General features: G+C 48.5%; 2 protein-coding genes across 2 annotated transcripts; one reads left to right on the top strand and one right to left on the bottom strand.

Moving 5' to 3' along the window:
• Nucleotides 1-807: 807 nt before the first annotated feature.
• On the bottom strand, nucleotides 808-5558 carry ppp1r11 (protein phosphatase 1, regulatory (inhibitor) subunit 11). Its single transcript, XM_068599066.1, has 3 exons — nucleotides 5068-5558; nucleotides 4273-4381; nucleotides 808-3034 (listed from the first exon to the last, which is right to left on the bottom strand). Exons 1-3 carry the CDS (start codon nucleotides 5143-5145, stop codon nucleotides 2844-2846), a joined length of 378 nt encoding a protein of 125 aa, XP_068455167.1. The 5' UTR covers nucleotides 5146-5558; the 3' UTR covers nucleotides 808-2843.
• Nucleotides 5559-5637: 79 nt separating this feature from the next.
• On the top strand, nucleotides 5638-26885 carry vars2 (valyl-tRNA synthetase 2, mitochondrial). The gene is made up of 30 exons (XM_068599065.1): nucleotides 5638-5875; nucleotides 5992-6184; nucleotides 6982-7063; nucleotides 7132-7232; nucleotides 7583-7704; nucleotides 7799-7865; nucleotides 8342-8439; nucleotides 8520-8601; nucleotides 9047-9166; nucleotides 9995-10103; nucleotides 10176-10264; nucleotides 10457-10547; nucleotides 10635-10762; nucleotides 10895-10998; nucleotides 13822-13903; nucleotides 14029-14105; nucleotides 14271-14358; nucleotides 14520-14613; nucleotides 16564-16634; nucleotides 16718-16843; nucleotides 16953-17057; nucleotides 19153-19221; nucleotides 19319-19397; nucleotides 20188-20318; nucleotides 21154-21306; nucleotides 21747-21971; nucleotides 24651-24762; nucleotides 24902-25101; nucleotides 25341-25487; nucleotides 25852-26885. The coding sequence occupies exons 2-30, from the start codon at nucleotides 6005-6007 to the stop codon at nucleotides 25927-25929; spliced, it is 3210 nt and encodes a 1069-aa protein (XP_068455166.1). The 5' UTR covers nucleotides 5638-5875; nucleotides 5992-6004; the 3' UTR covers nucleotides 25930-26885.
• Nucleotides 26886-26905: the final 20 nt, after the last annotated feature.

The following is a 26905-nucleotide window of genomic DNA, read 5'->3' as shown; positions in this document are numbered from 1 at the left end:
TGTTCTCCGTGAGTAGTGCTAGCTTAAAGGTGAACAGTGAGTGCTAGCTTAAAGGTGAACAGCTAGTGGTGCTAGCTTAAAGAAGAACAGTGAGTGCTAGCTTAAAGGTGAACAGTGAGTGCTAGCTTAAAGGAGAACAGTGAGTGCTAGCTTAAAGGAGAACAGTGAGTGCTATCTTAAAGGTGAACAGTGAGTGCTAGCTTAAAGGTGAACAGTGAGCAGTGCTAGCTTGAAGGTGAACAGTGAGTGCTAGCTTAAAGGAGAACAGTGAGTGCTAGCTTAAAGGAGAACAGTGAGTGCTAGCTTAAAGGAGAACAGTGAGTGCTAGCTTAAAGGTGAACAGTGAGTGCTAGCTTAAAGGTGAACAGTGAGTGCTAGCTTAAAAAAGAACAGTGAGTGCTAGCTTAAAGGTGAACAGTGAGTGCTAGCTTAAAGGTGAACAGTGAGTGCTAGCTTAAAGGTGAACAGCTAGTGGTGCTAGCTTAAAGGTGAACAGTGAGTGCTAGCTTAAAGGTGAACAGCTAGTGGTGCTAGCTTAAAGGTGAACAGTGAGTGCTAGCTTAAAGGTGAACAGCTAGTGGTGCTAGCTTAAAGAAGAACAGTGATGGACATTAGACTCAGTTTACTGCTGTCCGTTTATGTCATGCTGCAGTAATCATGCATCTTTTAATATTCATACTGTACATGAAGATATTAATTCATCTTTTGAAAAGGGAAGGAGGGATACAAGATGTTTCTTTACCATGACCATAGTGAAGACTCCTGTAAAATACAGTATAACACACGTGGAGGCCACTTTAATCAGTTTAAAACTTTAATTCACGTTAAACCTGCTCTCGTTATGCTTAATAGTATATACAGAAAGGTGCATTACCATTACAAGAACAATGTACATATGAATGTGAAGAGATGACACACAAAGTGGCATGACTGTTCAACACGGTCTGGACGTGCAGAGGATGATGATGGTGAGTACACCGTCAGCAGTTATGCACCTCCACCTGCTCTGACCCGTCTGCTCCATCCTCTTCTTCACATCTAGTTCATTGTCAAATGACCCACATGCAACTGTACTAAATGGGCACCTATGGGTGCATTAAGAGAAAGGTACTTTCAAGAACCCCCTTTTACCATCCGACTTCATTCTCTGCCTGTGAAAGAAATCCACTACAATTCAACAAGTCATAGTGTCTAGGATTGTCCAGTGGATGCGATGGCTTCATCTGAACATCAAGCGAGCAGTGAAAGCAGCAGAGAGTGCAAAGTGAGGTCACATCCTCAATAACAGGGTCTGCATGTGGAGTTTTACTCTGGCTCATTCACTTCATCCATCAGATGAAGATCTCTTAGAACAGCTAACTACAGGTAATATATTACAAGTCAAAGCAACAGTGAAAGGACTGAATGAACCAGGCTTAATAAGCTTCTCCACAGATGAAGACATAAAGGGTGGTGACTGCAGAGGTACAGAGCGGGGTCTACTGCATATCAAGTATTAGCATGTTTAGAATGAAGTCCAGCATTAACTTAAGAACAAAAGCAATGTTGTGTATTACATTCAATAACCTCAGCATGTCCATCTCTTCCCAGCGTGCTGCGTATGTTTTACATTACGGCGATCCAAAGCTCTCCAATGGGACCGCCCTGAAGCCCAGTCCTCTATGCAGCAGCTAAGTGAACATGACCAATACTTAAGGGGAACAGGAGGAAACATTGTGAAGCATCAGCACAGAGCCGTCCTGAACAGCAGAGCACCAACGCTGTTTCATGTGTGGAAGAGAGCGTTGTCCTTCCACATGGTGACATCACGACATGTTATGACTCATCTATGACCATCACATGTTTACATTACAGCTGCCAATCATTTTCCAGAGCACGCCGTCACTAAACAGCAAGGCATTTTATGACCTGTCCTGACCTCAGGCCGGAGAAGAACTTGTAAAGGCTTGTAATCCATCATTGCAGCTTTTATTGCAGCCTGGTGATTGGTGGGGAAAAAGCCAGTTTAATCAGCTGAATTTGCCAGAATATGAAAAGTGAACATCTTTGGGAAAAAGAATGGAAAGCCTTATAGTGCTAAAACCTTTACATTTTGACAAACATTTGGTCAAATTAGTTGTGAAGGTATCTTACAGAGAGCTGCAGTGTCCTCTGGGAGCTCACAGGATGAATCTGGAATTATGTGATGAGCACAGATAATCTTTGCCTATGTCAAACCCTCTGATGCTCTTTGTCCTGTCAGTGAATGTTGTTGGTCCTGACTATGTTCTCCATTGTCACACATTTAAAGACAAAAGTAACTACTACGACTTAAAATATTCAGCAGATTAAGAAATAATCATCAGTTGAAAACGTAAATTGCATATCGGCATAACAACTGTGACAAAATAAAAGCAGCCAGGATGTTCACTGTGATGGATCACAAACCTCAACGTTTATTGACATAGCATGGTGAATTCAATGGAAACCAATAGCAAAGCATTGCTAATGCTACCAGTGAGCTAGCTGCTTCGGAAAATGCTCAGCAGTGATGCACACGCGTGTGCTCCAAGTAAACGGGCTAAAACATGCAAAAGTCACGAGGTGGTCTCCTTCAGGACACGGGAAGTGAACTGGTAGTCACTCCATGTTAGCATGTCAGTTAGCACAACACTGAGCATGCTGGATCTGTGGAAAGGAGAGCGGGCTTTTCAATTAGGCTTATTTAATAATCCCTGTTGCTCTGAGCTCTCAGAGCGGCAGCAGATCATAATCCTGCCCCAGCTGGCAGCGTCGGACTCAGACCTGGACCTCAGGGTGGAAACTAAGAAAAGAGTGCAGTCGTTGTCATGGTGAGAAGCCCCTCAGTGGGTGTGTGAGCCTCCGGAGTTGGGGGGCGCTGTGGTCCCTGCACCCCCCCTCTGTCCAGGGCCTCTCCTGCCGTGGCCCAGGACACAGTGAGCACTGCCGCACCCTTCATCATCCGCACCATCATCTCCCTCGCTTTCAGATGACGACTCTCCAAACTGTCGGGGCTTCTCATAAATACAGCAGCCTGGAACACAACGGACACGGTTAGGATCATCCTCATCTACAGAGGACACGGTCAGGATCATCCTCATCTACAGAGGACACGGTCAGGATCATCCTCATCTACAGAGGACACGGTCAGGATCATCCTCATCTACAGAGGACACGGTTAGGATCATCCTCATCTACAGAGGACACGGTCAGGATCATCCTCATCTACAGAGGACACGGTCAGGATCATCCTCATCTACAGAGGACACGGTCAGGATCATCCTCATCTACAGAGGACACGGTCAGGATCATCATCTACAGCGGATGCCTTCTGAGGCTACATCCCGAGTCTCTAAGCTGCATCCCCATTTCCCTCACTTGCGTCCTTTCCTTGTGTCTTAGTCCCTCAAACATAGTCCCATGAAAATAGATTTGATATATTTTAACCAGACGCTGAACAAGAAAACTCTAATATAAAACGTGAGTTTACTCTGTGATCATCTTCACTCTGGAAGGAAACTCCAGAGATCAGTCATCAGCTGCAGCGTCCAATCAGATAACAGAGGAACATTGAGGGGGCGTGTCTAGCATTAAAACACTTCCTGGAAGCTGGTGGCTCCTCCTCCAGCTGCAGTTATCCCGTGTGTAGTGAATAAGAGTCTAGTTATTCACTTAATGGGGACTCCCATTTAATGGAAGGAGACTTCCAGGTTGTGGAGATACAGAGGTAACCACCGGACCGGGGCCATTGAAAAGTGAACGCAATCCAGCAGGAGTCCCGCTCCGCTCCTAGATCCAGACAAATGTAAGTAATCGTTGGGTTGCACTGCCGAGCCCGTTACATGGGGACATATAATGCTCATCTGTGGGCTACACCTTAGCCTGGGTTTAGCCCTGACTTCCACATTTAAGAGAGTCCTAACCATTACAAGTCATGCTGCATGAGCATGGATGAACTGACTATTTTGTTCTTTGTTGCATCGTCAGGACTGACTAAACCCCCAGAACCTCAGCGTGTTGTACTGAGCATCAGTGATACCAATGACAGGCTGTGGGGAGCGTTCCCGGCCAGCCAGTGAGCATCTCAGTGAGCTATAGGACCACTTGGGACTAACACTGTGTTAAAAGTGCCTTTAGAAGTCAGCACCACCATGTGGGACAACCTATTCCAGTTCACCAGCATGTTTAAGCAGCTCCAGCTATCAAATTCAATCATCAGACCTTTACTGACAGAAAAGGAACCAGTGTGGCTCATGAGGAAGATGAACTCACACTTTGAAGACCTTCTCCCGAGGTGCTCGTTGTCAACGGTGTCACTGGACCACTCCACCTTCTTCTCAGTCTTCCTCTTCCTCAGCTTGATTGTCAGGCTTCGCCCCTCCTGTAACATGTGAGACACACTGGGCTTCAGACTGGGCGGAGTGTGTAACTGTGTCCCACAGCCAGAAGGTCCTGATGTCCAGTCCCACAGATAAGCCAGGCGCAGCTGTGCATGGACGGCAACGCAGAAGAGGACTTCCACATGGAAACTCCCTCCAAGCAAATAGTTTTGGACATAATGTACAAAGGAATTTGTCAGATTGAACATTTGCAGTCCTATCTTCATCATTAAGGTCTCACCGATGTAATGGATGTCAGTGGGATTGTTACGATTTTTGGCCCAGAGTTTGATGGACCTGGCTTTGTGCGTGGGGGCACAAAGCCAGGTTGTTATCGGTTCTCTGCCCCTTCATTGGAACAGACTAAGACCAGCATCACGTGGGCAGGGTGGTCCACGTCTATCTGGCTGTATACAGTGATCATAGTGCGTCAGATACACTGCTTATTATATTATCTGGTTCAATGAAGGGCCGGTCTCAGATCGGAATAGGCGGTGAGGCCACGCTCTGGGTTGCTTATCGGTTGCTTATCGGTCCTCACAGCAGGACTTGAGGTGAATATCTGCGGTGTCCCGGGTCCAGAGGACCTGGACCTGCGCAGAGAAGCGTCGCCTCTTCCCGGCGAGGCCTCATGAAGCGCAGCGCCGTGTTCACACCATCACACGTCCTCGACCTGATGACAGCTTACCTGCTGGGGCGGCGGCGGCGTGCTCGTCTGAACGGTCTCCGTTATCGTCTCACTCGATGTCCCGGGAGCCTCCGCCATCCCTGGAGCTGCTCGCTAACGCTACCGTTAGCTAAATCAAACAGGACACGGAGACCCGGAGGGCAGCGCGAGTGACTGTTCGCGGTGAGAGCTCACGCTACAAGGACGGATCTTACTTATTTACAGCCCAGACTACGATGGGAGAGTGTTGACGTGAAGCTTCTGAGGCGTTGAACAGTGTTGAGATGTGGTCAAGCTGCCGACGAGCAGATCAACCTCTAACGGAAGTCAAAGCTTGGTACCTCAAAATGTGTGTCAGCTCTGTAAATCACGGTGTCGCATAAACGACATACAGTGACGCCAAACCACCGCGTTATTGTGTAATATATGTATCCAATAAAGTAACAGTTGGACCAATAATGTTGCATTTTTTTGTGAACATTGTTCCTATATGTCGTTTTATTTTTACACGTCGGCAGGATTAGTCTTTCTCGGTCTGTCAGCGGCAGTGTTGAGGGGAAGACATTTCCAGAGGGACAGTAGCCACTTCCGGTCGTCCGTGACATTTAATACGTCGTCCAAAAACATCACCTCCATGCCAAGACTACAAGAAAAATATATTCCAACAGAGTGATTTGACATGACAGTTATTCTACAAAGTTATGCATCGATGCAATGTTTACATATAATTCACAACCTGTTGGAAAATACCTTTCTGGGTCTTTCTAAGGCGAAGAGGCAAAGTTAAACGGTCGTGGCGGTCATTTCGGAGCCCTCGTGTGAAAGCACAGTAAGTAGCTGCACGAAGCCAGAGGGAATATGAGCTGTCACCGCAGATGCACTTCTTTCTAATGTGTTTGATAACTTACAATTCTGACTGCTTGTGTGTGGTCGTTTCTCGCGCAGTGTGCTATTGAGGATGTGGAGGGCACAACGTGTCCTGAGCTGGAGGCTGTCAGCCAGACTCTGCTCCAACAAGCCGCCAACACCACCCTCCTCTTCAGCTTCACCTCAAGCAAACTGCTCTCCACGACCGCGAGCAGAGAAGCAGCGGCGGAGACGAGAGCGGGAAGAGGCCATACTGTCAAGCCAAAGCAGTGTAAGTACGAAAGAAGCTTCATGGAAAGACTCCTGCTGTGGACAGCTCCTCCAAAGCCACTTCTCTATCATTTACCATACAAGTACAGCTCCACTTCTCTATCATTTACCATACAAGTACAGCTCCACTTCTCTATCATTTACCATACAAGTACAGCTCCACATCTCTATCATTTACCATACAAGTACAGCTCCACATCTCTATCATTTACCATACAAGTACAGATGTGTATAGCTCTATCATTTTTCATTTTTGAACCCAGAAGACGAGCAGAAAGAAGGTTGTTTTGGCAGATGTTTGGCTGGTGAGTCTCCTCAGGAGGTTAACCAGCGGAGCACTGCAGTGGAGCGGGGTCAACATGACTAACCCCGCTCTCACCAGCAATCAGTCCAGTGGTCCTGAGCATCAGGTGCACAACACAGACTCTGATGCAGAAACCATACACCGGCTAATGCTTTAGCTTCATTTGTTGTACATGTCCAATTCTGTCATAATTGAATGTTTTGTTTTGCCTTATTTTTTAATAGATGTATCTGTTTTGTCAAATTACAATGACCCCCCCCCCCGCCCCTCCATCTCCCATGTTTCCCTAAATGTCCACATCAAACAACCAATGAATTGTTGTATTTCTTCAGACCTCGCTTGTCCCCCTGTGGCATGAATCTGTGGTGTATTCCTGCAGCTCAGTGGATATGAGTTTACACATGGCAATCATTACTCTGATGTCTGATGTCATGGTCCATTGCTCGCATCATTGAAGGCGTGGTGGACATGCCGTGTGCTCTGTTGGCTTGCAGACTGCTGCAGAGGAAGCAGTGGACTGGCGTGAGAGGCGGAAGGTGCTGTACGCTGCTCAAAGCCCTCCAGGGACAAAGAAAGGTGACAGAGTGTTTCTGTAGCTGCTGGTCTGCCGTGTCCGCCCACTTTAAAGCTGCTCTTCTCTGCAGACACCAGCTCGCCGTTCCCAGACGCTTACTGTCCAGATTATGTGGAGTCCAGCTGGTATCAGTGGTGGGAGAAGGAGGGATTTTTCCGTCCAGAACAACATGTGAGGAAAACACAATAACACACTAAAACACTTGTAAAAAACTAAAGTGGATCTTCAATTATTTATTGGTATTTGACTTCCTTTACATACAGCCTTTGCCTTTTGATATAATCTGTCATATGAAGTGTGAAACTCTGTGATATCCCTCCACCTGTCATGTGAACAAATAGCATGCCTAGCCACAGGTCACCGTCAGAAGTCAACATGTTATTGGTTTATTGTTTGTCTTCTTTCTTCATTGAGTCCGATGACCAGGCCAACATGTGCCTTGTGACCGCAGCAGAGGTCCAGAGCAGTAGTGACCAGCAGGTAAAGAACACGCTCACTCTCTTGCCTGTCATGTCCACCAGGAGAGCTTGTCTCACCGGGAGGATCAGACCTTCGCTCTGTGCATCCCTCCACCAAACGTGACTGGCACTCTGCACCTGGGCCACGCTCTCACTGTGGCGGTGGAGGACGCTCTGGTCCGATGGTAACGCCTGCAGCCGCTCACGCCTCCGTCCTCGCTAGTTAAGGGATTGATGTGTTTGTTTGATAAAGTCCAATATGTGTTTGTAATCCACCAGGAGGAGGATGCAGGGCCACAGAGTCCTGTGGGTCCCTGGATGTGACCATGCAGGTATTGCAACACAGGTACGACAACGTCTTGTCTCCTTCCTCTTTAATGAGGGATTTAAAGGTTCGTCAAGTCTCTGTTTCTCAGCTTCCACATGGAAGTGCAAAGTGACCTGCTGTAAAGGCTGCTTGGTGTCAATCCCCTGCTAACGTCATTCCAATGGACAAAATCCCCCGTCCTCGTACTGCTACTACTCCATTAGAAGTCCTGAACCAGAGGAGACGTGACAGAGTCGCGTCCAGCAGCTCTCCTCATGGCCAGAGAACTTGATGTGGAGTTCCTCTTAACGGCATGAAGAAGCAGCATCAAACCAAAAGATATTTACATGAAACAAGAAGCACGTTTCATTTCATTTAGCTGCTGTTTGGATGTGATGTTATTGTTCTTCTGGCTCTTCAAGGACAGGACGCCTGTGAAGGCCTTGTGCTGCGTCCCGTAAAACGACATTTTTTATTGTGTGTGTGTGTGTGTGTGTGTGTGTGTGTGTGTGTAGGCGGTGGTGGAGCGCCGGCTGCTGAGGGACAGAGGGAAGCGCAGACAGGACTTCACCAGGACACAGTTTCTCAGTGAGGTGTGGAAATGGAAGAACGAGTGAGTCTGAACTTTCCCATCGTATCCGTCTTCATCCAGTATTTGGGCCACAGCCTGTTGACGCTCCCTGTGTGTCCCAGGACAGGAGGAGAGATCTACCACCAGCTGAGGAGGCTGGGAGCGTCTCTAGACTGGAGCAGAGCGTGCTTCACCATGGATCCAGTAAGATGTGTCGCTCTCTTTGTATAGCACCTGGAACATGTCTAGTGCGAGTCTGTCGAGTCGCAAATGGTCCTGATGGAGGAAAATGTCGCCCCCTCTGTACGGTGGTATGCTGTGAGATAATGTGTGCAGGAGGGTCCACACTGCACATGGAGCCACCGCCCCTCACTGTGATCGTGATGATGAGCTCATCTGAGACTAGCCGTGGATTATATGGATGTCTTCTCCATATCTGACTAATACCCCGTGAGCTGGGCGCTCAGTGCAGCTCTCCTTGTGTCTCCAGCAGAGCTTTCAAGTCCTGCACATCGTACACAGGGGTTTAAGATTGCTCCCTTGCATGATACGTTCACGATACGTTCTTTATTTGTATTGATGTGTTATGAATAGAGATGTTTTCATAAACCCTTGGCTTTAACGCGTGCCGTGTCGGGGTGTGGTTCAGGGGTTCAGCAGGGCGGTGACCGAGGCCTTCGTCCGGCTGAGTGACTCCGGTCTGGTTTATCGCTCCGAGGCGCTGGTCAACTGGAGCTGTGCTCTGGGCTCGGCCATCTCGGACATCGAGGTGAGTCCAGTGACGTGTAGATAACTTTGGCTCTACCTCTCTCTACATCGGACTGATGGGAAAATGAAAGTCTAACGCCAGCGTTAACATCAACTCCTCCAGATAGTGCAAGAAACACAGGGTTCATTTGTTACAGACTGATCAACACAGGTATATTTTAGTCTCTCCACAAATGAACATTGAGAGCCAGATGTAATAAAAGCATGTATGCTGTGGTTTCATGAGAGTCTGGATGTAGAGACCTGCAGCGCTCCATCATTCTTTCTACAGTCCCACACACTGGCAACATGCGTTTAGTGAGGAGCTGTTCTTGAGTCGGGTCTAATTTTGATAAAGGTATTTTGATCCGCTTGCGTTCTTCTCCTTGAGTTTTCAACTGGATCTCCCGCTCAAGGAGATGTTTAATGTGCCGTTACGTGACCCACACGGGCCCTTGGTATGTGATAACAGCTGTTCATGGGGAAGAGTGCTTCCTGTGCACAGCTGAGAGAGACTGACTGCCGGGTGCATGTTAAAGCTCTGGAAAAAGCTAGTTAGAGGACCTCGTGTCAAGATTGAGTTTTTGTGAAACTATTCCCAGAATGATTGTTGTCACTGCGCCCTGTGTGTAACCATGGTCCTCCTTCAGAGCGTGGCTGCTTCCATGAGCAGCAGGTTTCCTACGGCCTTCATCCAACACAGAGGACACACACATTGAGCCCTGAGTGTGTCCCTCACTGTGTCCATGTTGTCCCATCATCATTCATTCTGTCCTGCATCACTTCGCTGTAATGACAAAGAGTGCCATTGGTCAGAAGGATACATGTCAGTCTGTGGACTTCCTGTCAGGTGGACTCCCGGGAGCTGTCTGGACCCAGCATGCTCTCTGTTCCTGGTTATGAAGACACGGTGGAGTTTGGCACCATGCTGACCTTCGCCTACCCGTTAGAGGACCACGGTGAGTGTGTGAGACCATGCTGTGTTTGGTGGCGAGCCCTCTTATGACTCCTCCAACTTGCCTGTGTTCTAGATGGAGAGGTGCAGGTGTCCACCACCCGACCTGAGACCATGCTGGGAGACGTGGCTGTAGCGGTTCACCCTGACGACCCTCGCTATCAGGCCAGTAGCACTGTGTGATACAACGCTTATATTGTATATTTAGAAATGTATAAGGGATAGAAACAAGAAAATCTAAAGACCTTAAAGGGCTAAAGATGAGTTGAAGAATAAACATTTGGATCACGATAGTATAGTTCACACACATTTGATGAGACCTAATTCTAACATTTAGTGTGGTCCTCTTTGTTCCAGGCTGTCCACGGGAAGCAGTGCAGACACCCCTTCACCAACCGACTCCTGCCCATCATCACTGACTCCTCGGTGGACATGCAGCTGGGAACTGGTGACAGCAGACACATAGTGAGCCCCACAGCTTGTCCATCTGTTGCTCTGTCGTCTGATGTGAGCCGCTGGTGTTCCTGTTCTGCAGGCGCAGTGAAGGTGACTCCTGCTCACGACCACACCGACTTCCTGCTGTCACAGAGACACGCGCTGCCACGCCTCACTGTGATTGGAGGAGATGGGACCATGACTCCACCCTGTGGACAATGGCTCGAGGTGCATGAACTCATGTTGTGTGTCCACTTAGTGTTAGCGCATGATGCGGTGGACACGGGGCCGTGTTGAACTCTGCTGGGCGTTAGTGATGGAGGACAGAGAGCTACAGCAGCATGTTTCCTTCTCCTTCAGGGAGTGAAGCGCTTTGATGCCAGACAGCTGCTTGTGGACGCCCTGGTTGAGAAGAGGCTGTTCAGAGGAAAGAAGAATCATGCCATGACTTTACCCATCTGCAGGTAACTATTCATATTGTTATTATTGCTATTCAAATTTGGGTTTCAGTGCCCAAGGACACATGGCCACACAGCGGAGCCAGGGATGGAACCATTACAGGACGACCCGGCTCACCACTGAGCCGCGGTCGCCCAGTTGTACTGATGAAAGCATCAATGTGGTGGTAATATGGACATTTGTTTTCCAAATGCATAAAAAGAGGCCTTTCATTGTTGAAAATGGCCAGTTTAGTTGTAACTAACTTTTCAAATATTTCTGGTGTTTTTTTGCCTCCTGTGCGGATGAATATTATTCCTGCAAACGAGAACAGTCTCAACCAGAACTGAAGAGGGTTGTGTTAAAATTACTCCACTTCAAAGTATTTTATTACAAATTACGTGAGATTTTTTATCGGCCTATCAAATACAAATTACGAAATGCTCAAAGTACTTGAAATACATATTATAAATACAAGAAATAGCAATACTGCCCATCTGTCGTTCGTATGTGTGCATGGATTCATCTTGTTTTGCAGCGGGAGAACTTTAAGACCTGGAGTTGACCATGAAGCATAGACTTCTATACAACCAGAGGAGTCGCCCCCTGGTGGTCAGGAGAGAGAATGCAGCTTTAACACATGCAGCATAGACTTCTATACAACCAGAGGAGTCGCCCCCTGGTGGTCAGGAGAGAGAGTGCAGCTTTTACACATGAAGCAGAGACTTCTAAACAACCAGAGGAGTCGCCCCCTGGTGGTCAGGAGAGAGAATGCAGCTTTAACACATGAAGCATAGACTTCTATACAACCAGAGGAGTCGCCCCCTGGTGGTCAGGAGAGAGAATGCAGCTTTAACACATGAAGCATAGACTTCTATACAACCAGAGGAGTCGCCCCCTGGTGGTCAGGAGAGAGAATGCAGCTTTAACACATGAAGCATAGACTTCTATACAACCAGAGGAGTCGCCCCCTGGTGGTCAGGAGAGAGAATGCAGCTTTAACACATAAAGCATAGACTTCTATACAACCAGAGGAGTCGCCCCCTGGTGGTCAGGAGAGAGAATGCAGCTTTAACACATGAAGCATAGACTTCTATACAACCAGAGGAGTCGCCCCCTGGTGGTCAGGAGAGAGAATGCAGCTTTTACACATGAAGCATAGACTTCTATACAACCAGAGGAGTCGCCCCCTGGTGGTCAGGAGAGAGAGTGCAGCTTTAACACATGCAGCATAGACTTCTATACAACCAGAGGAGTCGCCCCCTGGTGGTCAGGAGAGAGAATGCAGCTTCAACACATGAAGCATAGACTTCTATACAACCAGAGGAGTCGGCCCCTGGTGGTCAGGAGAGAGAATGCAGCTTTAACACATGAAGCATAGACTTCTATACAACCAGAGGAGTCGCCCCCTGGTGGTCAGGAGAGAGAATGCAGCTTTAACACATGAAGCATAGACTTCTATACAACCAGAGGAGTCGCCCCCTGGTGGTCAGGAGAGAGAATGCAGCTTTAACACATGAAGCATAGACTTCTATACAACCAGAGGAGTCGCCCCCTGGTGGTCAGGAGAGAGAATGCAGCTTTAACACATGAAGCATAGACTTCTATACAACCAGAGGAGTCGCCCCCTGGTGGTCAGGAGAGAGAATGCAGCTTTAACACATGAAGCATAGACTTCTATACAACCAGAGGAGTCGCCCCCTGGTGGTCAGGAGAGAGAATGCAGCTTTAACACATAAAGCATAGACTTCTATACAACCAGAGGAGTCGCCCCCTGGTGGTCAGGAGAGAGAATGCAGCTTTAACACATGAAGCATAGACTTCTATACAACCAGAGGAGTCGCCCCCTGGTGGTCAGGAGAGAGAATGCAGCTTTTACACATGAAGCATAGACTTCTATACAACCAGAGGAGTCGCCCCCTGGTGGTCAGGAGAGAGAGTGCAGCTTTAACACATGCAGCATAGACTTCTATACAACCAGAGGAGTCGCCCCCTGGTGGTCAGGAGAGAGAATGCAGCTTCAACACATGAAGCATAGACTTCTATACAACCAGAGGAGTCGGCCCCTGGTGGTCAGGAGAGAGAATGCAGCTTTAACACATGAAGCATAGACTTCTATACAACCAGAGGAGTCGCCCCCTGGTGGTCAGGAGAGAGAATGCAGCTTTAACACATGAAGCATAGACTTCTATACAACCAGAGGAGTCGCCCCCTGGTGGTCAGGAGAGAGAATGCAGCTTTAACACATGAAGCATAGACTTCTATACAACCAGAGGAGTCGCCCCCTGGTGGTCAGGAGAGAGAATGCAGCTTTAACACATGAAGCATAGACTTCTATACAACCAGAGGAGTCGCCCCCTGGTGGTCAGGAGAGAGAATGCAGCTTTTACACATGAAGCATAGACTTCTATACAACCAGAGGAGTCGCCCCCTGGTGGTCAGGAGAGAGAGTGCAGCTTTAACACATGCAGCATAGACTTCTATACAACCAGAGGAGTCGCCCCCTTGTGGTCAGGAGAGAGAATGCAGCTTTTACACATGAAGCAGAGACTTTTCGGAATTGGAGGTTGCCGCCTGGTTTAGCTCCCAATTATGTAATTTAAGCCTGAAGGGTACTATGTGGAGTTTCTGACTGCTATTAAAACTAGTATTGGAATAATTTTTAAAAAAAGACAATATTTTATGAGTGGGTCCCCATTTTGTTTGTCTCATTCATATGCACAAGGCTGCACAGTATTCTACCGATCTACAGGTGGTGCTAACGAGTCAGGAACCGTTGTAAATGTGTGGATGCACTGTAATGTCCTATATGTTTGTGGTGTCTTTCTTCCCTCCTCTCCTGGTCCCAGCCGCTCAGGTGATGTCATTGAACCTCTTCTAAAGAGGCAGTGGTTCGTGAGCTGTGAAGAAATGGGTCAAAAAGCTATCCAGGTAAGTTGGTCGAGATGTTGAGATTTTGAACGTTGAAGGTTGCATCCTATGCTATAAAGTCAAGTGATCCTTGAACTCTTTGAACATGAAACACTAAAGAAGGGTCCTATTCATGTTCCTGTCAGGCTGTGGAGGATGGACAGCTGGAAATCACCCCTCACTACTACACCAAGACATGGAAGAACTGGCTGTCCAACATCAGGTAGGCTGTCCTGACCCTTGACCTGGACACAACTCTGTGTTTGAACAGTGGTGTGTTGTTGTTGTCACTGGTGTGATTTGTGCGCAAAATGACATCACTTTGGGGATGAATGAACTCTTTTTTCAAGAAAAGATTGTCGACAATGTCCCTCTGTCTGCCTTGCAGTGATTGGTGCATTTCCAGGCAGCTTTGGTGGGGTCATCAGATCCCTGCTTACCAAGTGGACTTTCCTAACTCTACAGACAAACAAGAGGTAATACTTCACTGAAATGTTTGGTTTCTCTGTTAGACTGACTGTGTTTGTTCCAGCCCATTCAGCTGATGCCACCCTGATGATGCCCTGCCCATATCATGATCAATGTCAGTCAGTCCCAGACTTTGATCTATGCTTCTCTGTGTGTTTGTTTGTGATAGGAGCAGTGGGTTTGGGGACGGAGCGAGGACGAGGCCCGACAAAGAGCTGCTGTTAAATATGGAGTGAAGCCGGGAGACATCACTTTGACTCAGGGTGACTCACCTCTTGTCTTACTTTCCCCTGCTGAGGAAACCCTCCTTCACATTCAGGGGAATGGAGGGGAACGCTCATTTAACCACAGCTTTCCGCCAGGAAGTTTTACCACATTTGCTATTGCAGCTAGCACTGCTACAGTGAGTGAGGGATTGAGTGTGCACCTCAGTGTCTGTCCGCGTTTAATGTCTTATTCTGCAGCAGCAGACTGCATACTATTTTGGGTGTTTAGTTAGAGCTGCATGCTGAAGGAACTCATACTTTCTCAAAACAACTTTCATTGCCTGTTTTGTACTGCTTGCTGACGTCCGTACTCCTAACCCCCTGGATGGTAGGGGATAATACAGCTGAGGGCATCAGCGACCTCACAATGTTTTTATTGTAACTCTTGCCCTGCTTTCTACTTGCCGACTACTTGCCATGCTCTCCTGCCGCCGGCCTCAGGCTCTGGTAGCAAACGGTCCACCTGTATCCTTGTCTGCCCGGACTATCTGTATTCAGGTCAATTCCCTGCTGCCGGTCATTGTCCGCCGGGACATATATATTCAATTCAATGTATTTTGCATTGCCCAAAATCAGAGGGCTTTACAATCTGTACACGTATACATCCTCTGTCCCAGGACCTCTCATCGTAACAGGAAAAACTAAACCAAAGGGAGAAGCTTCATAGAGCAACAGAGGAGGATCCTCTCTCTGATGGACAGAAGCAGCAGATGTCATGTGACCAGAATGAACAACGTAACAGAGTTACAGCTCATGACATGAAGATGAGAGAAACTATTCATATGAGTAGTATACACATGGACCACAATCCAGATAACCACAGTCCATAAAGCAGAAGGAATTAGAGAGGAAGGGCAGGAGGCAGAAAACAGGAGGCATGAACCAGGAGGCATGAAGCATGAACCAGGAGGCATGAAGCATGAACCAGGAGGCATGAAGCATGAACCAGGAGGCATGAACCAGGAGGCATGAACCAGGAGGCATGAACCAGGAGGCATGAACCAGGAGGCATGAACCAGGAGGCATGAACCAGGAAGCATGAACCAGGAGGCATGAACCAGGAGGCATGAACCAGGAGGCATGAACCAGGAGGCATGAAGCATGAACCAGGAGGCATGAAGCATGAACCAGGAGGCATGAAGCATGAACCAGGAGGCATGAAGCATGAACCAGGAGGCATGAAGCATGAACCAGGAGGCATGAAGCATGAACCAGGAGGCATGAAGCATGAACCATGAACCAGGAAGCATGAACCAGGAGGCATGAACCAGGAAGCATGAACCAGGAGGCATGAACCAGGAAGCATGAACCAGGAGGCATGAACCAGGAGGCATGAACCAGGAAGCATGAACCAGGAGGCAGGAAGCATGAACCAGGAGGCAGGAAGCATGAACCAGGAGGCAGGAAGCACGAACCAGGAGGCAGGAGGCAGGAAGCACGAACCAGGAGGCAGGAAGCACGAACCAGGAGGCAGGAAGCACGAACCAGGAGGCAGGAAGCACGAACCAGGAGGCAGGAAGCACGAACCAGGAGGCAGGAAGCATGAACCAGGAGGATCTATGGAAACTTGAGGAGAGAAAGCACACAGGCTCCCGGGAAGAAGTAGAGTTAGTAAAGTGCATTGAAGAGACAGAATTCATCCAAAAGGAGAGAGAGAAGAGGAGCTCAGTGTATCCTCAAATGTCTCCCATCAGTCTCGGCCTATAGCAGAACATTTGAGGGGGGTAGTTGTCTGACTCCCTCTGAAAATAGCTTCCTGGATCGAAGGTGTTGACTCCTACAACTGCTCCGTTTCCACTTACAAGAGATACATAGAATATTAGGTCATAGGCAGTTTTTGAATCAATGGAGGCGCTATAATTCACCTACGATATTTAATGATGTCCTTGTCGTGCTGCTCTGGTAGAAGGCCTTCATTCTTCATTGGTTGGTATCCCTCTGTGGCAGACCCTGATGTCCTGGATACGTGGTTCTCCTCCGGGCTGTTTCCCTTTGCAATGCTTGGCTGGCCTGAGCAGGTACTGCACCAAGTCCAGCAGAACATCGTCCTCAACAACAGCCCCGTCTCTTTGTGTTATAACCACACCGCCACTTCCCACAGACCACGGACCTCCAGCGTTTCTACCCCAGTTCCCTTCTGGAGACGGGCAGTGACCTCATTTTCTTCTGGGTGGCGAGGATGGTGATGCTGGGCACCGAGCTGACTGGACAGCTGCCCTTCAAACAGGTTCTTAGCCAATGAAAAACCTACAACACAACGGTGTTATTACAAACACTACGAGTTGATCACTGTGTCGGCCCACCCTGCTGTTTTCTCTTCCCATCATGCCTTTCAGGTTCTCCTTCACTCCCTGGTGAGAGATAAACATGGCAGGAAGATGAGTAAATCTCTGGGAAATGTCATTGACCCATTAGATGTGATCCATGGAGTCTCTCTGCAGGTACGTAGCACATGGTCTGGTCCATGAGATACATCATTAGTGGCTGCGTTTCCCAGATTCACGTTCTTAAGGACTTAAGAAGGCTTGAAAGAAGGTTCGCTAAGAAGGAGCGATAAGATACGAGTGTTTCCCAGATGCGTTCTTAACTGCCTTCTTAAGATCTCGCCAAAGAAGCTTCCTAAGACGCTCTTAGTGGGAGCTGTTCACCGCCGTGGAGATGAAACTAAATCAATCGATGCCAGGTTAATCGATCACCCACCACTTTATCAGCGCATAAATCACACATAGGTGCAATTACGCTTCGCTACGCAATTACGCTACGCGTGCGCGCGTGCGTGCCATCGACACCAATCACCCGGGGATCTCAGCCATGGCATGAAATCCACGGTGGACCTGGCGGACCTCGTCCCGTGTGGTGGGCATTCTGATGTGTGTCCGCATGGCGCAGGAGGATCGGTGTCACGCTGCCACACTCCGTGAAACCGATGCCTTGCTGAGGCCGGTGCCGTCCCCACAACCTCCAGGGAGCTCCCCATGCGTAAAGACGCAGGCTGAGGGCAACATTGCAGCGGGTTGGCCTCTGGATGTGTGGTGACACTAGCGTGTATTTATGCATTTATGTAACTATCTGGCTTTGCGCACGGCGACGCTGTTGGTTAGCAGCGAGGTGATGCTGTATTGCAGCCGTGGTGTCTCTCACGTGGACTTCATTCAGCAACGCCTTTAGACGTGGAGCCTCTCTTGATGAGGTTCAGCAGAGTTCAGTTACACCTGTCAGCTTGCTGATATGATGTTTTTATAGCTAACGTAAACTCATATGCAGATGCCGAATGTGTGTGAAAACGCGAGTGATAGTCATGCTGATTCATTTTATGTATTTAGCTACAAGGACACAGGGGAAAATCTTTATTTTTATATTGTCATTTTTCTTCTTTTTATGCTATTATTTTTCTTGCGTCAGTGTTCTGCAGCTGTGGGCGCACATTCATCATGAAGCATGGTTTTAGTACTCCTTTGAATGTCAGATATAACTTTCCCTGACGCGGCTGCAGTGAGCGTTTAGTCGCTAAGAAGGCTGTTAAGAGTGGGTCAGACTGATCTTACGTTTGCTTCTTAGTGAAAGAGCGTCTTAAGCTAAGAACGACTCAGGGAAACACATCGTTCTTTCACAGCGCTCTAAGAGCGCTCCTAAAACGCTCTTAAGACGCTCTTAGCGCTTAAGAGCGTCTTAATGAATCTGGAAACGCGGCCAATGTCAGTCTGAAGGAAGGGGCGAGATTCTGAGGGTCCAGACTTTTGGTCCAATATATTTTACAAGACCTGGAAAACCTTTATTAACAGCCTCAACGTCACTCCTGAGACATGTTGCCTGTTGGAGAGAAGGAAATGAATATGTGTTTCCTCTATTCATGGCCTTCCTCTTTGTTTACATTTGTAGTCATATTTATTTATGGGGACTGCACGGTGGTGTAGTCGCCACCTCACAGCAAGAGTAGCGCGGTAGCATGGCTTCTCCACACGTTCTCCCCCAGCTACGGATGTGAGTTAGTCCTGATGAACAGGTGGTGCCTTCATGTAGCTCCTCCATCAGTGTGAATGTTAGTCCTGATGGACAGGTGGTGCCTTCATTTAGCTCCTCCATCAGTGTGAATGTTAGTCCTGATGGACAGGTGGTACCTTCATGTAGCTCCTCCATCAGTGTGAATGTTAGTCCTGATGGACAGGTGGTGCCTTCATGTAGCTCCTCCATCAGTGTGTGAATGGGTAATGGTGAATGGACCTGTACTTGTAAAGTGCTTTTCTGGTCTTCCGACCACTTGAAGCGCTTTAACACTACATGACATCATTCACCCATTCACACACTGATGAGAGACGCCACCATGCAGGGGCCACATCAGGATTATTAACCCTTCATGCTCCGTAGGCGCAGCTATGGGAGCACCACCAATCCTCTGATTGAAAGACGACCCTGCTCACCACTGAGCCTCAGCCGCCCTGTGAATGTACCGTGTGGTGTTCAAGAGCTCCGAGTGGTCAGTACAGCCCATCCATGCATCCGTTCTGGTTCCCTCAGACGTTGTTGTTGTTTCCTCAGAGACTTCAAGAGAAAGTGAAGGAGGGAAACCTGGACCCCAGGGAGCAGCTGGTTGCCATGGAAGCTCAGGTGAGCTCCCTCTCTCCTCTCTGTTTCTCTCCTGCTGACTTCTCTCATCACTCATTACTTCCTGTCTTATCGGTCACGTCCATCTGCTTCCCCACAGAGGAAAGACTTCCCCAAGGGGATCCCCCAGTGTGGGACGGACGCTCTGAGGCTGGCCCTGTGCTCCCACAAGATGCAGGGTGAGTGAGTGTGTGTGTGTGTGTGTGTGTGTGTGTGTGTGTGTGTGTGTGTGTGTGTGTGTGTGTGCTGTTCAACAGAAGAGCTGGCCTGATGCTCTTCCTGGAGCAGCGTGACTCCGAGGTGTTCTCATGCTTTCATGAAGACTTCATTTGGGTCAGAGGTGCTCCTCCTGAGTGTCTCTGTGGTTAGTCCACGTTCCTCTCCTCATGATGATGTCATTGTAGACGAGGGCTGGGGAGGAAACCACCAGAGAGAGTATGAAGCTTCAGTTAAAGCAACATGTTGTAGTTCAAGCTGCAGTGAGACAGTGGAAGTCCAGTTGGAGTAACAGATGCATTCATGGAAAAGCCTGTTAGATTCAAACTCTTCACTGTCGTTTAGAATCATCATTTCAAGGTTTTACAAGACTGGAAAGTTATCATGGAGGCAACTACTTCCTGGTCACTGGTGACAATGGTGAGGCAAACAGCTTCTGAGCTCAAGGGAGACGGTTCGATCCCCAGTGTCCCCATCGCTCCCATGTGGAAGTGCCCTTGAGCAAGACCCTGACCCCCAGTTGCTCCCTGTGCTCCTCACGGCAGCACACTGCTTATGAATCACTCTGGAAGGTTAAATGCATGAATAAAGGATTCTGTCGAGCTGGTACTGCCGCTGACACTTACACATACGCATTCATATTTCTGGACTTTGGCTTGCTTCTATTCAATGAAATGTCTCGTTTGTATTGGTGCGTTGGTCAGCTGACCTGCCACTGACCCCCTCTCCCTGTGTGGGACTCTGGTTCTTCAGGAGAAGACATCAGTCTGTCCATCTCTCAGGTCCTGAGCTGCAGACACTTCTGTAATAAAATGTGGCAGACGCTGAGATTCACACTGGGAGTGCTGGGTGACGACACGACACCAGTGGGAACACTGGAGGAGGTACAGCAAAGACTTCTTTATTTTCTTAGTCTTCTACTTAGTTGTACTGTTGTTGGAAAAGGGCTAATCTTGATATATATATAATAAGATATTACAACAGTAACTTTTCATAAATGTGTAGAATTGCACTGCCAGCCCGACATTGTTGAGCTTCAGCGCATCACGTTGTGGTACAGGAACACAGCTGCTCGTGCTGCCTCAACACATGCAGGGAAGGAGTAGCTGAAATGTAAAAAGCCTTTTGAATAAAGTCAAGAAAATGCTCCATCCGTCCTGTCGCCATACACTGCAGAGCCACATCTTTCCTCTGCACTAAATCCTCATTTTCGTAGATATTCTTTATTACTCTTCATGTCTATGAAAGTCCAGGTGAGCGAGGTCAACAACGCAGCGACGCAGCTGTCCTCTGAAATGTCCGGTTCTCAAGGAAAGCTCGTCACACGCCTGCACACTTCAACACCCGCTCCTGTTTATCAGTCTATTGACATGAGGAAGCTGACCGGCACGTTGCACCCACACCAGGAGCTGCTGTCACATGTCGGGTGCAGACGAGAGGTGACATGGATGGCTCTTTAGAGTAGTGTCTGTCCTGCTGCCAGTCTTCATGCTAAGTGAGCCTCACCGTGTCGGGCTTCTTACTCCACTCACACAGGAGAGAAAGGTGATGGAGCACCTGATAGCATGGAGCACACGCTGACATTATAGCACCTCCTGTAACTTTAACTGCTGGGTAATCCAGCACGATCGATGGGGTCAGAACACACGCTGCTTTAACCACAGGGCGAAGGTTAGCTTCATCAAACCATGTCTTGAGTAACTGCTCTGAATGTTGCAGACGAGTGGTGTGAGCAGCCTGGACCGCTGGATCTGCTCCAGACTCTGCAGCACGGTGGCAGAGTGCGAGCGGGCCTTCCAGGCCTACGAGCTGCACGCCGCCACGGCCGCCCTGTACTCCTTCTGGGTCCACAGCCTGTGTGACGTCTACCTGGTGAGGAGCACAACTATCACAATGCATTGTGGGACCACTTTTTACAGGCGGCGATCTGCTAGTCTCAAAAGGAAGGACGATCTGTTCACCTGATGTCTCCATGGCGACAGGAGGCTTAGACACGGGGAATCAACGACTGATGGAAACTCATGAACCTGCGGTCGTGTCCACATGAGCGTGTGATAGACAGATATGTCCTTTATTAACGTGTGTGCGTGTGCGTGCGTGTGTGTGTGTGTGTGTGTGTGTGTGTGTGTGTGTGTGTGTGTGTGTGTGTGTGTGTGTGTGTGTGTGTGTGTGTGTGTGTGTGTGCGCGCGTGTGTGCGTGTGTGTGTGTGTGTGTGTGTGTGTGTGTGCGCGTGTGTGCGCGTGCGTGCGTGTGTGTGTGCGCGTGTGTGTGCGTGTGTGCGTGCGTGTGTGTGTGTGTGTGTGTGCCGTAGGAGCATGTGAAGGCCGTGCTGCAGCAGGGGCCCTCTCCGCAGCAGCAGGGCTCCAGGCCCGTGGCCCTCAGCGTGCTGGTCCACTGCGTGTCCGTGTCTCTGGCCCTGCTGTCCCCCTTCATGCCCTTCATCACTGAGGAGCTGTGGCAGAGGCTGCAGCCCTTCAGCCCTGCGGCGGCCCACGCGCCTCTGTGCTTACAGCCGTACCCCTGCTCCTCTCAGCTGGTAGGCCTGCAGCAGACTCATGGTGACCTTTCCAAAGGTCGCTCCTCACACACAGAACAGAACCACCTCAAGTGGAGTCCAGCCTCGCATCGGCATGCTTCAGCTTTTCTTTAATTAGGTAGCCCGACACAATCAAGGTGGATGGGTTTCATTTGTTTTGCTTTAAAATTGTATATCGATGTGATATTCCAGACTTCCACAAGTGTTAATAATAATATTAATAATAATAATAATAACAATGAATCCTTTATTAGTAAAATCAGCATTGGTTCAGTGGTAGAGTGAGTCTTTCCATCAGAAGATTGGATGTTTAAATCCCAGTTCTTGCAGTTAATAAATGCCCTGTAGTTTAGGCCTCAGGAGTGGGACATGGTGTAGTTTAGGCCTCAGGAGTGGGACATGGTGTAGTTTAGGCCTGATGAGTGGGACATGGTGTAGTTTAGGCCTGATGAGTGGGACATGGTGTAGTTTAGGCCTGATGAGTGGGACATGGTGTAGTTTAGGCCTGATGAGTGGGACATGGTGTAGTTTAGGCCTGATGAGTGGGACATGGTGTAGTTTAGGCCTGATGAGTGGGACATGGTGTAGTTTAGGCCTCAGGAGTGGGACATGGTGTAGTTTAGGCCTGATGAGTGGGACATGGTGTAGTTTAGGCCTGATGAGTGGGACATGGTGTAGTTTAGGCCTCAGGAGTGGGACATGGTGTAGTTTAGGCCTGATGAGTGGGACATGGTGTAGTTTAGGCCTCAGGAGTGGGACATGGTGTAGTTTAGGCCTAATGAGTGGGACATGGTGTAGTTTAGGCCTGATGAGTGGGACATGGTGTAGTTTAGGCCTCAGGAGTGGGACATGGTGTAGTTTAGGCCTAATGAGTGGGACATGGTGTAGTTTAGGCCTCAGGAGTGGGACATGGTGTAGTTTAGGCCTCAGGAGTGGGACATGGTGTAGTTTAGGCCTGAGGAGTGGGACATGGTGTAGTTTAGGCCTGATGAGAGGGACATGGTGTAGTTTAGGCCTGAGGAGTGGGACATGGTGTAGTTTAGGCCTGATGAGAGGGACATGGTGTAGTTTAGGCCTGATGAGTGGGACATGGTGTAGTTTAGGCCTGATGAGTGGGACATGGTGTAGTTTAGGCCTGATGAGTGGGACATGGTGTAGTTTAGGCCTGATGAGTGGGACATGGTGTAGTTTAGGCCTCAGGAGTGGGACATGGTGTAGTTTAGGCCTGATGAGTGGGACATGGTGTAGTTTAGGCCTGATGAGAGGGACATGGTGTAGTTTAGGCCTCAGGAGTGGGACATGGTGTAGTTTAGGCCTGATGAGTGGGACATGGTGTAGTTTAGGCCTCAGGAGTGGGACATGGTGTAGTTTAGGCCTCAGGAGTGGGACATGGTGTAGTTTAGGCCTGATGAGTGGGACATGGTGTAGTTTAGGCCTCAGGAGTGGGACATGGTGTAGTTTAGGCCTCAGGAGTGGGACATGGTGTAGTTTAGGCCTGATGAGTGGGACATGGTGTAGTTTAGGCCTCAGGAGTGGGACATGGTGTAGTTTAGGCCTGATGAGTGGGACATGGTGTAGTTTAGGCCTGAGGAGTGGGACATGGTGTAGTTTAGGCCTGAGGAGTGGGACATGGTGCAGTTTAGGCCTGAGGAGTGGGACATGGTGTAGTTTAGGCCTCAGGAGTGGGACATGGTGTAGTTTAGGCCTGAGGGGTGGGACATGGTGCAGTTTAGGCCTGATGAGTGGGACATGGTGTAGTTTAGGCCTCAGGAGTGGGACATGGTGTAGTTTAGGCCTGATGAGTGGGACATGGTGTAGTTTAGGCCTGATGAGTGGGACATGGTGCAGTTTAGGCCTGAGGAGTGGGACATGGTGTAGTTTAGGCCTCAGGAGTGGGACATGGTGTAGTTTAGGCCTGAGGAGTGGGACATGGTGTAGTTTAGGCCTGATGAGTGGGACATGGTGTAGTTTAGGCCTGAGGAGTGGGACATGGTGTAGTTTAGGCCTGATGAGTGGGACATGGTGTAGTTTAGGCCTGAGGAGTGGGACATGGTGTAGTTTAGGCCTGAGGAGTGGGACATGGTGTAGTTTAGGCCTGAGGAGTGGGACATGGTGTAGTTTAGGCCTGAGGAGTGGGACATGGTAGTCCCTGCCATCAGTGTATATACATTTATCATCGTGACATGTATTGAAATTCTCACTTTCAATGGTAAATGGAGACCTTTAGTCTTCTAACCACTCAAAGCTCTTCAACACTACATGTCATCATTCACCCATTCATACACTGATGGAGGAGCTACATGAAGGTACCACCTGTCCATCAGGACTAACTAACATTCATACACCGGAGGCACACCTGCCGGAGCAATTTAGGGGTTAATTGTCTTGCCCTAGGACACATGGACATGGGCTACCGGAGCCGGGGATCGAACCGCCGATCCCGCTCCACCACTGAGCCACAGTCATCTATAATGTTTAACATTAGCGTACCTTTTTATAAACATCTACCTGCTAGTTGCTGCTTTGTTACTAAATGTCCTCTACTAAACACACTTAGTGTGTTTAGTAGAGGACATTTAGATTGAAGCACTTCTACTTGGGTTAGAGGAGATGCTCTGCAGGTTAGGTCTGGTTTTAGACATGATCTCAGATGTGTTTGTAATGTCTCCATCCTGTCAGGCACACTGGCATTTCCCTGAAGAGGAAAGGGATTTCCGACTGGTGCAGGAAGTGATTCGAGTGGCCCGCTCACTGCGAGCCCAGTGTGGCATGACCAAAGAAAAACCTGTCAGTAAGTTAACGGTTCAGAAGGAACACTTTGCATGCTCAAAGACTGGATATGAATCCAGTTATGTTTTCATACAAAGAATCCACTGATGAGCTGTGTTGCTACATGAATACGTGGATGACGTCTGTCTGTGGTGTGTCAGTGTGGGCGGTATGCTCACCCAGCCAGGCCCAGGTCCTCCTCCACTTTGGGTCAGCTGTTTGGACTTTAAGCCGGATCTCCATCCTCCATATCTACTGTCCTCATGCAGTGGACCAGGAGGAACTCCACTGCACCCCTCCACCTCCAGGGAGCCTCATTGGAGTGGTGGATCACACCTGTCAGCTCCACCTTCACATCCAGGTACTAACAGGATTGAGCCCTGTGACTCTGTTCCCTCACGCCAACGTCTAACTACAATCTAATTATTTGCATGTGGATGATGACACTAGTCAAAATGTAAGTCATATTTAGTGATTGAATGTGACGCTGACTCAGCATGGACTTTGTGCTGAAGTTTAATATTAAAATGCAAAGTGGAAGGACATGGGATGCAGCCCTGCCATCCACACGTGTGTCTCACATGCGCTCTGCTCTCTCAGAGTGGAGTGAACGCTGATAAACGGATACTGCAGCTCCACCAGCGCAGAGACAAGCTGCTTCCTAAGCTGCAGACGGCCCTCAGCAGAGAGTCTGCAGCCCAGCCGACCAAGGTTCCTGCTCATGTCCGGCAGCAGATGGCCACCAAGGTGAGCAGGAGCAGTGTGATGTGTCTCCTCATCGGTCATAGCAATTTAGGGGTTAAGCGTCTTGCCCTAGGACACATGGACATGGGCTACCGGAGCCGGGGATCGAACCACTGATGGAGGAGCTAATGGGAGCCTTTAACCTTAACTTAAATCACTGTTTACTTCTTGACTTTTTAATCTTTTCTTAATTTTTAAAAAATGTATTGATGAATTCTTTGTCGTATTTATGAATCTAGTGATTTGATATTTCTAATGAGGTATGTCTCCGTGATTGAGGGAAGACTCCTATAGTTCAGTACAGCAGCGCTCCGTGTTGTTACCTGCATGCTGTGAGCACACCTTCACCTCAGCCTCCTCCCCACAGACAGCAGCCCTGCAGCAGGAGCTGGAGGCCATCGAGGAGCAGCTGAAGGTCCTGCAGCAGACTGGGACCACACAGTGACTCCAGCCATGAGCATCACAGCCCCAGTGGACATGGGGAATGGTTCATGATGGTGTCTCTACACTGCTTGAGTGGAGGAGACGTTGCGTAACAATGTCAGTGCCAAACCGTGTAACTGCAGCTCAGCGATGGAGGCTGTTCATCCTTCATATTGATCACTGTTTTAGAAATTAATGTGTCTTTGCTGAACAAGTTTCCTTGTTGGAAATGTGAGCATGTTGATGCAAGGAGGACTCAGGGCCCTACATGTCGGGTCTGATGTCCTGCAAACACAAGCCGAGGTATGCAGTCTGTTTAAACAGCAAATCCATCAGTGTTGAGCTAAGAACGGAGGAGAAGAGTGGCTTGTTCAAATGATGAGATGGAGACAGAGAGAAAGAAGGGCCAGCTGTTTGAATCCCAAAGGGAAGTTGCAGTGACATCAGTTGCATTCACACAACTCATGTGGTCAGCAGAAGAAAGATCCAATCATAAACCAAACATAGTCTCTGTAACAGAATACAACCGTAGCATAGGACTAAGGGAAGGAGCACACTGAGATACTGGGCACAAGACATTGGTGTAAATTCAGCACATCCATGCTAACAACTATGCAACACACCCACTGGGTCATCTTATTCCAGAGTGGGTTATAGGCCAGATGCCCTCATGAGCACGAGGTTGTTTGGTGTTTCATGTTATGTCCACTGAAAGCAAAAATACAATTTCAGTCTTAGTAATTTGGCCAAGTGTGATTTGTTCGTTTAGATCTTATATGCCAAAAATAATCTGTATCAGTCATTACATCAATCATCACAACAAACTAGGGTTGCAAAATTCCGGGAATATTCAAAGTTGGAAACTTTCAACGGGAATAAACTGGAAATTTTGGGGTAATTTAACTGTATTTATTTTGTCATAAGCAGACATGCATGCAAACATTGAAAATACAACTTTTAAAAATTTAATTTTTGACATTTTGTGAGTAGAACTTTAT

This window comes from Clinocottus analis, unplaced genomic scaffold (assembly GCF_023055335.1).
Source record: "Clinocottus analis isolate CAN_PGR_092001 unplaced genomic scaffold, fCliAna1.0.p SCAF_43, whole genome shotgun sequence".
NCBI lineage: Eukaryota > Metazoa > Chordata > Actinopteri > Perciformes > Cottidae > Clinocottus > Clinocottus analis.
Note: the sequence above shows the minus strand (reverse complement) of the source record. Positions and strands in the feature narration are given on the sequence as shown.